Genomic DNA, 12,320 nt, shown 5'->3' with positions numbered 1-12,320 from the left:
CTATATCACTAACTCACTAATTTTTCATTTAGTACTTTGGGATACAGCACAGCTATGCTTGCTCTTGGAATTCAAATGTTATTTCCTTGCACAAAAGTGCTGTCCCATCATATAGTAACCAGAGTGCATGTTCCTTCTGCTTCTGTCTTTTCTTGAGTTCTGGTCTTACAAAATTAAGTAGGTCCATTGCTCTATTACAGAAAGTAAATTCCTTTGCATACTTTAACAGTTATATGTTTTCAGTATATGATATATTTAAGACAGTCTATAAGTCTTCTAAACTTAAATAGCGCTTTCCAATATTAATAGCTAGGTCAGTGCAGCCCTTTAAGTTGGAGCAAATACTACTCAAGTATGTTGGGGAGTATTGCTAAAACAAAAGGAAATAGCGATCCTTAGGCTAAGTGAAAAAAGAAAGGTCTGTTTATTTTGTGCTTGCTTTATTATCACAAGTTATTTTATTTCATGGAACTTGTTAAAATGTTTTTATTTGGTGTTCACATCCTCTTTCTCCTCTGTTATCATAGTGCCTCCTTTCTACAACTGCCTTTGGGCAAGGAATATTTTTCATTACACACTTTGAAGGCCAAGAAATAGGTAAGCTTCCCAGAAGAAGTCTTAATTAATTAATAATTATTATTTCAAATTATTATAATTATTTCAAAAAGTACAACTAGAAATGTTTTTCACTTTGTTCTGAAAAACAAATCTCTAATGAGTTAATAGGAGAGATCAAGTCTGGGTATGTAAAGGGATGTAATCCTTTTTTTTTTAACGAACATGAAGATCAATATTGATGGCAGTGGACATTTTAAACTATTAGGTATTGAAAAAGTATCATTCTGGTACAAAAATTGGTAAGATTGGAAGAGACAGTTGCAGAAAATATTACTTAAATTTTCAACCGGACAATTAATCAAAATGACTCATCTTTACTGAAGGAAAGGCAAAATGTGTTTTAGGAAAAACTACACTTCCTGACAACCATAGGAAAAGAATTGTAGAAAGTAACATGACCCACTGTACTGCAAAACAAGTAGCATTTCCAATTAAAAAAATGCTTTTAATAAATCTACAATTTGGTTACTTTTGTTTTTCATTAGCAATATGGTATCTTTCTGAAGTACTAGTGTTTAGCACCTTCTTTCTTCCTCTCATGTCTTCTGCAATGTATTAATTTTATGAAACAATTATTCAGTGAGTTCATTCTTGTTTACCTCTGAATGTAGTCTATGCACACAAATGCTTCTGAGTTAGACTTCACAGATTTAATTTTTCAGATTTGGCATTATAGAAATCAAACTTTGACATTATAGATGTTAAGCTTTGTGCAATTCTTTACAATAGCAGAATGGCTTAAAGCCTGATTCACTTGGTCAGTGCCCTGTTTTCTCGATGTTGCAGTTCTTTTGCTTTTGCCAAATAGGGGGCCAGCTCAAGCTTCCTTAACAGACCTTCTACAGCAGCTTCCCTTCATTTTCCCAGTAGGAGTGTCACCTGCTGTTCTAAACAGAGGCTTGTAGAGGCATAGCAATTCATTTCTATTCATTTGGATTACTGTTATTAACTATGATTTGTTTTACTTTAGTGCTTAAAGATCCGGAAGTGTGTGGTGTTGATGTGTTTGTGATCTTTAATGCTGTACTGATTTTGCTTTGACCTTTAAAAAATCGTTATTATTACTATCAGGAATTCAGTGGAACAATGTGCACCAGTCAATGGCACAAGGAGGATACATGACCTTTGGATGGATGTGCTGGATGATGTTCTTTGACTCCATTTTGTATTCTATAGGCGGCTGGTATTTCAGCAATATTATTCCTGGTAAGATCTTCGAGTTCTTACTTCATGTTTTTGAAGAAATTATTGAACAAAATAGATAATATTGGCTTTCCTCATTTTATGCAACTAAAACAAAAAACATATATTTTTCTGAGTTGAGGTTTTGATGTGCAGCACTGTCTGATTGCCTTTAGGGACTGGGAAATAAAGTCTTCCTCATACATAAATATTGAGTAGTGCTAACATGAAGACTAGAAGTTGTAGTCAGGTGTGAAATAACTTTTGTTTGCTTTTGGGGATGACTAATATTTGATGGAATTAGGAATTTGTTGGAACTTCACAGGAACAGAATTCAGTCTAATAGCAAAACTTCCTATGAAAATGGTGAATCTTCTGAGTCAGTCGTTGGGCTGAACCCCACAACCAGCAGCATGTTCTCAGATCATAAAGGCTTCAGATTGCCTGGTAAATGTATCTTGCTCTCAGTAAGTCAACAGTTCAAAGCATAAATAAAAATATCTAACTTTCAAGTATATTTTCATAAGGTCGTGTGGGGTTTTGTGTTTTGTTTTTGTGTTTTTTTTTTTCAATTAATCAAGTTTTATGAGTATTATTGAATTGGTTGATGTATTTTTAGTCATAGGCTCATGTCTCACTCTAGATGTTTAAATTTACCACCTTTCCTCTGATTTGCATATGTCACCTCTTCTTCCAGCCACTTTGTATTGGTTTAAAATAAGAATTGCTTTGAAAGATAGGGTTGGGTGCAATATGCAGCTGAATTTTAAAAACTTTGTCTTAAATTGATGCCCACCTTCAGTGCAGATGAAAAGCAACTCCAAACACACAGAGCGTGTATTGTATGATGAGTAAATGATGCCTGGAAAGATCAGGCAATGCCAAAGCTTAGGTTGTGGATAGGTATGCAGCACTGGGGGAAGGAGAGACTGTCCCCGTGGATCCTCCGAGCTCGGGGTGCAAGAGATGGAGGTCTGCTCACTTACAAGGACACTTAGCAAGAACGAGTTTATTGTACAATCACAAGGCTTTTATAGGGTCCTGAGGGGAAGGTGCTGGAACTGGGACGCGATTGGGTAAGGACTTGAGTGGAAGGGAGGGCTTAGGTGCTGATTAGCCAATAGGAAAATAGAAGAATAAAAACCCCCTAGAAAGCCAAGGACTGTGGATAGATGGGTGCAATAACCAATGGGGTTAGGACAGGGACAGAAGCCGGTAGGGGCAGCGGCCGTGCTGCCGCAGACTGCGACGGCTACACGGGGTTGGAGTGTTCCCGAAGACAGTGCTGCCCCAGCTTGGACCGGCGAGGGCAAGCTCCGGCAAGTTCCACCTGCAAGTTTCAACTGTTTATATCATAATTCTAATCTAGGAAAACTTGGATTAAAGAACCGATGGTACTTTCCCTTTACTGTTTCCTACTGGAAGAACCTGTGTAGTGCAGAGGGGACAAAAAGGCATTATCTGAATTCTAATATATTTTTCTTCAATGAAAACTTCCAAGAAAAAGGTTTGTAATAGAATTTTTTTTTCTGAACCATGTGCTTTTCCTGATCAATTTTTATCATTGTTTGAACCTATATTATTTGTTTATATCTTGTTCCTTTCTCTCTTTCATTATGTAGTATATACTGTGAATCTTATCTACTAATATTGTGCTGTCATCTGTAATGCTTGATCCATTCAGTGAAAACTGTTGTATACAAATATTTAAGAAAACTCTTCAAAAGATGTAAAATAAGTATCTCTTTGGTTCATTCTCTCCCAGTGTATAGCCTCTCTGCTTTGTTAGGATCTTTCGGAGTTCACTGAACCCTATTCTCTTACTGAATCTGAAATGTGTTGGGCTTTATTCAATTTTTTTAATCTGCTTCTTCTTTCAGTGAAAAAATTAATTTGTTAATTTCTTTCCCTTCTTTCTGTTTCTTATTTCTCTCTCCTGTAATCACTGTGCTTTCTGTCTGTACTTAGCCTTTTGTTTGCGAAGCAACTGTCCATTGTAACTAATTTTTATCTGCCTTCAGATTCCTTCATTATTCTTCTATGTTTTTTTTTACTTACTTACAATTAATTTAGGTTTTTCAGTTTCTTTTTTTTATCCTCCACTCAGTTCTCTTTAAGGACTTACTCACATTAATTTAGATTTTGGGAATGAAGGAGTAAGTCACCCTTGGTTGTGGTTTTAGTCTGCAGACCAAAAGACATAGAAGGTAACTGGAAGGAAGGTTCATGGGTAGAAATGTCATAACTGCTGGTAGTGCCTTGCTAGAAGGTGACCTCAAGTTTAGCGAGAACTTTTGCCAGAAGCTTAAAATTGATTGTGAGAAGAGCAAGACAGCTTTGTCATTCACAGTATAAAGAAACAAATCTTTGGAAAAAAGATAGGGTTTTTTATTTATAATTTGATTTATATAACTTGGTTTTTATATAAAGCATAATTCTCTGTACTTGTAAGTTTACATTTTATTTATTTAAAAGTATTGCATACAATAAAAACACAAACAGTAAATATTTTATAAAAATGTATATTTCATATATAGTCAAAAGGATAATTCTCCTCATAATTGTCATCCATAACAGTTTGTTTCTTTGGACATTTCAATTTAATTTGCCTTTTTTAAAAGGAAAAAAATCCCACTGCCAGATTTCTCAGTTGTAATGAGTTGATAAAATATTACATGATAATAATATATTTCTGGAGCTGCTGATTGACTATCCTCATGTTTGGAAAGTAGTTTTAACCTTTCCTCCTGACACAGAAAACAAGGCAACTTGATTGATGTCATATGGTCATCTCAGTTTCCTGAGCTGGTTAATCACAGTTAGAAAAATGCTGGATATCTGCTGCCTTGAGCACCTTGAATTATGTTTAGACCAGGCTGCTGCTCCAACTCATTTCACAGAGATCTGCTTTGCTTTGTCAACCGAGGGGGATTGAGAAGATTAACTGGCTATGCCTCTGAATGTTATGTAATGTTGTGTGCCTGAAACTGGATGGCATATGTGAAGTAGCTCACATAGTTAGAATTTTCTCATACTTAGAGGCACAAAACAGTGATTCAAATAATGTTACTATAAGTGTTTTTGTCTACTAGAAATAAAATATAGCAACTATTTTATGGCTTTATGGTGACCTATGAGGATATGCCTACAACTTGGCATAACTGTTTTAGGTAATTTTATTTTTTAAAATTGCAAATAGGCCAAATTCTTAGCAAATATTGACTGGAATGGAGTCTGATTTCAGTGGAGCTTGTGTCAGTTCAGACCATCTGAACATCTGTTTCAGGCTTTGGTGAATGGCAACAGGGATTAAATTAATTTGTTATTCCCTTTGTACACACACATTCATTGAGATTCAGCAACTTACTTGTTTTGCTGCTCTTCTTCACACAGACCCAGCACCTCAGAGATGGAAAGGCCCTTGCCCTGAAGGAGCCACCACTGGTGTTGTGCTGCTGTCTGTCACCAAAGAGCACATGGATAGCCAAAAGGTTGCTGTTAAAGATCTCAGCCTCACTTTCCACAGAGGGCAGATAACAGCACTCTTGGGACCTAATGGAGCTGGCAAGACAACAGTTATGTAAGTGTGACAGTTAATATTACTTTCCCTTCTGATCTCTGCTGTGGTTTTCTACTTCAAAATCTTGTAAACTCTTTACTATACCTTTCTTTTTTTTCTATTTTTTTCTTTTTTTTTTTTCCAAATATTTGATAAACTTCCCAAAGCACATGGAAAATGAAGACTGTACGTCTATGACACAAGCAATGTAGGGAATAGAGAACTGAGTTTCTGTGTCACTTAAACCGTGATATAATAATTCAGAAGCAGCTTAAGTAGGAGGGGGGAATGTTTAGTTGTGGAGTTGAACACATTTTGGGGGAGTATTCTTTTCTGGCATCCTAAATGTAGTCATCACGTGGAGAGTGTGGAGTTTTACGGGGTTTTGTGCTTTGTTCCGAGAGCTTGCAAGGGACTTCTTTCTTGGCAGTTGACCAGAAATGAAAAGGAACTTTAAAAGTGTCTCAAGTAAGAAGTCTATATTTCTACCTTTATGTTAGCTATGATCAGCTGTCATCAAACCAGTGATGCAAGGTGGTACCTAACTTGGAAATACTCCAAATGGAATACCCATGTGAAAAAGGAGACAATCACCTATTATTTCTGTTTGAGGAAAAAAAAATGGATTTTGTTCTGGAAAAAGGGAAATGGAGGATTGTTGCGATCATGTTTAAAAAACAAAACAAAAAACCAACCAACTAACCAAAAAACCCCAAACCAAACCAAACTTCCTCTCCAATCCTCCCCCCCCCCAACCCCAAAATAACAAAACCCAAACCCAAAACATTAGTGATGTGTCTATAAGTATACTTGACTTAATTGGTGTTCTCTAAGGATGCTAGGACATGCCTCAGGAAATCCAGATAATGAGCTATGTAATAGAGTCATTGCACATTATCTTGCTGAATATATTTTTTTCTTAGATCACTGTTGACTGGTCTGTACCCACCAAGCTCTGGTACCATTATTGTTGATGGAAAGGACATCCGTACTGATCTGGCTGCCATCAGGGCAGAGCTGGGGGTGTGCCCACAGTATGATGTCCTGTTCAACGCACTTACGGTGCGAGAACATCTACTGCTTTACGGAGCAGTGAAGGCACCTGGATGGACAAAGGAACAGTTGAATGAGCAAGTCACTGGGTAAGTGTCCCTTTCATTTGTTGAAGTCTGTCTAGTAAATTGGTAATGACTGTTGCAAGCCACTCTAATAAGAAAGTGCAATGCAAGAAATTGCGAGCAAAAGCCAATGGGATCTGCAACGTTTCATGATTTTATGTCACATGACATGTTCTGAATCGTGCCTTGAAAATAGATTTCCTAGGGTCTAGCACTTACTTGAATATATTTCTAATGGAACTGTCAATGTTTAAAAACCTGGTATGCTGGACTATCAAATAACGTTTTGGCTGGAGTGGAGATGGTTGGCATTGCAGCAGCTGCAGGGGTTCTTGCCTCACACTGTCTGCCTTACCTCTCTCCTTGCTGGAGAGGAAGATAGAAAGTAAACTGCTGTGTTTTCTAACCTTTCTGCAGTAGAGGGAAGGTTAGAAAACAAGAAAACACAGGTAAAAACAGCCTTTGTTACAATATTTTAAATGAACCATCATGTTTTCCTTTGCCAAATCCAGCCTTGAAATATTTTTAATAAATAAAAGGGTTGAAACCAAATAATCCAATAGGAAAAACAAATCAGAGCTCTGACATTACCTCAGAGGATTTGTCATTTGTCAGGTTGAAAACGTTTGTTAGTGTTTTTGTGCTGATACTTTGATAAAGGACTAGATCTTATTTTTGCATTTTACTAGGAAACTGTACAAGCTGAAATCTTGTTCACATAGCAAAGTGCATTTTCTCTACTTCAGGAATAAAATGTAGTTTTTCTAACAGTGTGTCAGTTTAAATACTTTCTGTTTACCTTCTGATTCATGCTAGACTCTGTGAAGAGCTGGGCATTTACACACTTCAATGGAAATAACTGCCAAGTTGATGGGACTTCTCCTTCAGTGTACAATTAGGCATATGCAGAGGCATTTGTGGCAAAGTGGCTTTCCCTTTTGGTAGCTATCATAAAAACCTGCTACTTTTAAATTTTGACCAGGACAGACTCTGGTGTGGGACTCTAGATTCTCTCTAGAAATAATAGAAACAATTCTCTAGAATAACAGAGAAAAACCAAATGTAGTACTTGGTTTAAAATTTATGCTAAGTAATATTCTATATTTTATGGTAATGAATGTAATGGTATGGTATGAATTGTAATTTCAGTAGCAGTCTGTCATAGTAATGGCACATGAGAACACTCAGGACTCTGCAGGCCTTGCTACTAAGAAAAATTAAATTATTTTTAAAGGCAACAAATGCTTTAAAAGACTTCAGAGAAATTAGAAAAGCAACAAAAGAATGAAACAAGATTCTAGCAGGCTTCTAGAGAGATTAAGAATAATTATTCTCAATATATATCTATAGAACAATTATATAAACCTGGTGTCTCAAAAATGAGAAATTCTATCAGGGTAAATGGCATGGCTTACAGACTGCATATTTGCTCAAATGATTCAGGAGCTTAGTTTAGGACTGTTGAGCCTTTTATGTCTTGCTTCCCAGGCTGATAACAGCTGAAAGCTCTTAGGTCAGTGACTGGATGTTCAGAGTGATGAACAATAAATCGATGGTCTTACAGTGCTGCCTTTATTGAGACTATTTCCTCACACTGTTCAGGTGCAGGATCATCATCAGAGGGCAAGGGCTCAATTGGCAACATCTGTAAGGGAGCTCCTGATCCTGAACACAGGAATTGGATTAGGTTAGATTAGGTGGTATTATTCTACCCAGGCATTACTTATCTGTTTATTTCACAAAAATATATCTTCTAAAAGAAGAAGGAAAAAGAGCAGCAGTATTACGTTATTTACTTAAAATGACTACACATTTCCTGAAAACTAAGGTGTCCTCTAAGGTTCTTTATGTAGTTGCAAAACCTGAAGCATGGCTTGAGTTCTGAAACTATCAGTCTTCACTGTTGTTTAAAGGGACTATAATCTGGAGTTTGCTGAAGCTGGACAAACTGTTATTTTTTGTCTTAATTTAAAAATTTTCTTTACTTATCCTGCACAATATTTATTCAGAATTTTTGCATCAGATGATGATGAGCATTTATGCTTTGTACGTAAAAGGATATCTGTTTTCATATTTCATTTTGGCATCAAACTGTATAATCAGTCAGAGGTAGTGATTTTATCACTTTCCATTTACAGTGAGTTTTCTGTAACTCTCCTCTGAGTGGACATGATGTGACCCAACAACTTTTTCAAAATTGGTCCCGTTTCTGTACTCCTGTTTCAGAGCTCTGGAAGATGTGGATTTATCCCAACATCAGTACAAACCTGTTGGAGCTCTTTCTGGGGGAATGAAAAGGAGGCTGTCAATTGCCATCTCCTTTATTGGAAACTCAAAGACAGTTGTTCTAGATGAACCCACCAGTGGAGTAGATCCATGTTCACGCCGTGGTATCTGGGATGTTCTTCTGAAGTACAAAGCTGGTACAAATACATTATACACATGATTCACTTCTTATTTTCTATTCTGGAATTTTGTTCCAATCAATTTCAACTGGGTAGTCAAAGTATAGGCAAAATATTATCAGAAATTACATACATTAATTTCTGAGGAAACATTTAATTGAACTTGGAAACTTTAAGGCAGCCAAATGAGATTGCAAGCATTATCTGCTATCACACAGAAGGATGCACAATCTAAAAGAAAACTGAGCTTAGTTCTGAGACCTGTTCTGAAGTTATTCCCTCTCTTCAGCTTCTCAAAATTACCTTCTGGTTTCCATTTCCCATTTTGCATACATCTGTATGTAGATGTGTACATACTTCTAATAAAAATAGACTCATCAGTCAATCTTCGACATTAATTTTTTAAGTGCCATAAGGTCAAAAATTGATTGTGGGAAGCAAATTCTTCATCTAGTGAGCACTCAATTAGATGTAATCATTTGCAGTGAGTGATCTATTGAAACAGACACTGCTGTAACATTGTTTTAAGGAATTCCTGAAACTCTTAAAACAGCTAGAGGTTCTAATGGCTTAATACTGCTTGCTATGTATAACACAGGACAAAGGAAGTTTAGACCTGAATCTAACTCAAATTTTAAATCTGACTGCAGATTTTGTGTCCTGCAGTTATGTTTTTAAGAGTCCTGAAACATTCTCCCTTAAGGTTAAAGGAGTCTCGTGAAAGCAAGTGGTGTTTGCCAAGAAAGAAGGTTTTGTAGACTGTACCCATCTTTCTGATGCAGGTTGCACTCTGATCTTTACCACTCACCATCTCGATGAGGCAGAGGTACTCAGTGACCGCATTGCCATCCTGCAGCGTGGCCAGCTGAGGTGCTGTGGTTCTCCCTCTTATCTGAGAGAAACATACGGCCAGGGACACAGTCTAACGCTCATAAAAAAGGTATCTTAAAAATGTACTGTACAGAACTTAACAGTGGCTGCCAAGTGATAGCTGTGTGTATTTTAAGGAGCTGTATGTCCCTGCCAGGAAGTAATATGTGATATAGATTATTAGAGAGCCAGCAAAACATGTTTTTATTGGGTTTCTTAGTTGTTTTGGATGGGTATTATTATTTTGATTAATATAATCTCATCTCTGAAAATGAAGAATGTTAATATTTAGCTGAAAAGGACTTTATCTCACTGTTCTTCATTTCTGGGAAGTAGTCTCTCCATCCCAGATGTGATGCAGTTTCATCAGTGGAAATTTTCCTCCATGAACACTAGTATCAAATCTACCATTTCTGGTAATATTTATTTTTTGTGCATGATTATGTTTCTTTCCTCACAGCCATCTATGTTTGAAATTCAGGATCCTAAGCATATTGTTCGTGTCACATCTCTGGTACAGACTCACATTCCAGAAGCCTTCTTGAAAGAGAACAGTGGGACTGAGCTGACCTATGTGATTCCAGAAAGTGCAGATAAGACCTCTCTTAAAGGTCTTTTTCAGGCTTTAGATCAAAGCCTTCAGCATCTACATGTGACTGGCTATGGCATTTCTGACACAACTTTGGAAGAGGTACTTCTAGTTTTTCTGTGTAATGGCATTTTCTTGATTAGAGGATACTGTAATAGCTTCCAGCTACTCTTAATTTTGTTTTTAATATTGCACAATAATTTCTTGTGAGAAGCACGTGGGTTTTTTGTTTTGTTTTTTTAAGTAAGCAAACAAACAACTCCGCCCCAAAACCCCCAAACAAACAAATTAGGCAAAATCTATACCTGATGGTTTTGCTTTGCGGTTAATTTCAGCACCCACTCTACTATGATATATTTCTTATTTCAAGAATCTGATGTAAAGACTGATGACATGTGTAAGTCTTAAATGTTTGTTTCTGAATTAACTAAAGGAAAATCTAATGTGTCATTGATTTAATGAGAAAAACTCTTGTCCTAAGCCTGTAGCATTGGAACAAGCTTGAACTTGCGAGGCTGGAGCTTCAGTTCAGGTGGCTCTTTGGAATGAAAAAATATTGCTGAGAATACTTTCTGATGTAAAAGTTCTAAAGTTTAGGACTTGGCCAAACTGTGTGGTGAAATACCTAAAGAATATTTTCAGTGTATATTGAGAGAGACTTTCATATGTGTATACATGAATATATATACACACTTAGGTGTATATATGTGTGTGCATATGTACCAAATGGCCAAAGGAAAAAACTCTGTTATGGATCTTCGCTTCTGAATTTACCACTCTATAAATTGCCACAAATTATCAGAAGTTACTTTCTTTGGACTGTATTTATCCCATCTATAACATCTAAATATCAAGATTCTCTAAACCACCACTGTTCAAGTACTGTATTATAGGTCCTTTAGAAAAAAAAAAGATCACTTCTTTGAGTGATGATAGGAGACTCATATCAGCTTTCATAATTTACAAGTTTAATAAGCATTTTACATAATGCTATGAAGTAAAATCCTTTCCTGCTCCTGTTATTTTCATATGTAGTGTGTTTAACGTGATAAGAAAGAATACTGTTCACCACCAAACTTTATAGAGTTGAAGACATTGTAGATACTGAGAATACTTTTGGATTACATCCCCATAGGATGGCATAGGACTTTCCAGAACTGACATGTATAAAGTAAATGTGAAGTTGTCATTGATTTGAGAAAGCTTCCGAGTGTGCTCAGTCTATTGCTCAGTTGAGAGCTTGCTTTTAGCTGTTTTGTAAAGGGGAAGTTTAAAAACAGCTTTAAATGTGGTATTAGATACTAATGGATCATTCTGAAGCTTGAAGGTTTAATGTATTCACTTGGGTTGATTTCTGTCATTTTTGCATCTCATCATTAGTGGTTGTTACAACGCCAATTCTCCATTCTCTTATCAAAAGCCTCTTTGCATTGGGAACTAAATGGATAGCACATAATAGCACTATTTAATCTATTCAGTCTGGAAACAAAGAACACTGACTTTAAAGGAAGAAATGTGTTATAAATTTTATTTTAACCTTTCTTTTTGTTCTCTTATGCACTCACCATCAGCCTAAGGGAAACTCTCACTCTCTAAAAATCGTATTCTTCAAGAAAATCTGGACTTCCATTCATATTTCAAAGGAAACTTGAAGTTGAAACAAATCAGTTTCTGACACTTTCATATCTCACTAATATTACATTTGGTTCATTTTAGGCATTAGGTATCTTTTCTAACCATTTTTATCTGTGAATTTTATAATGCTTGTAATCCAAAATGTTAACAGAACCAAAAAGAGAATGGAAGGTGGTTAATTAAATTAAACATAGACTAAGAGCTCTCTGGAGGATGCTGTTTCACTCTCTGACAGCTCTGGAGATTTTGAAGGTTATTGCTTTCTTGCTTTGCTTTGACGAGAGAGCAAAATAATTAATTGTCTTTGCAAAATAAGATGTGTTGAAACTTGTTAACTGAGTATT

The 12,320-nt window shown here is 36.2% G+C and overlaps 1 protein-coding gene across 1 annotated transcript in view; it reads left to right on the top strand.

Annotated features, from left to right (window-relative positions):
• ABCA13 (ATP binding cassette subfamily A member 13) overlaps positions 1–12,320 on the top strand; it is a 161,774-nt gene that overhangs the window by 66,564 nt on the left and 82,890 nt on the right. Inside the window, exons 27-34 of the mRNA XM_071553007.1 lie at positions 528–597; positions 1,690–1,824; positions 3,170–3,307; positions 5,194–5,380; positions 6,283–6,501; positions 8,704–8,900; positions 9,665–9,822; positions 10,213–10,443. Of these exons, the coding sequence (XP_071409108.1) occupies positions 528–597; positions 1,690–1,824; positions 3,170–3,307; positions 5,194–5,380; positions 6,283–6,501; positions 8,704–8,900; positions 9,665–9,822; positions 10,213–10,443 (1,335 nt within the window). The remainder of the gene's footprint in view (positions 1–527; positions 598–1,689; positions 1,825–3,169; positions 3,308–5,193; positions 5,381–6,282; positions 6,502–8,703; positions 8,901–9,664; positions 9,823–10,212; positions 10,444–12,320) is intronic.

The sequence above is a fragment of the Pithys albifrons genome, chromosome 4 (assembly GCF_047495875.1).
Source record: "Pithys albifrons albifrons isolate INPA30051 chromosome 4, PitAlb_v1, whole genome shotgun sequence".
In the NCBI taxonomy this organism is placed as follows: Eukaryota; Metazoa; Chordata; class Aves; order Passeriformes; family Thamnophilidae; genus Pithys; species Pithys albifrons.
This window is presented reverse-complemented; position numbering and strand designations above follow the sequence as displayed.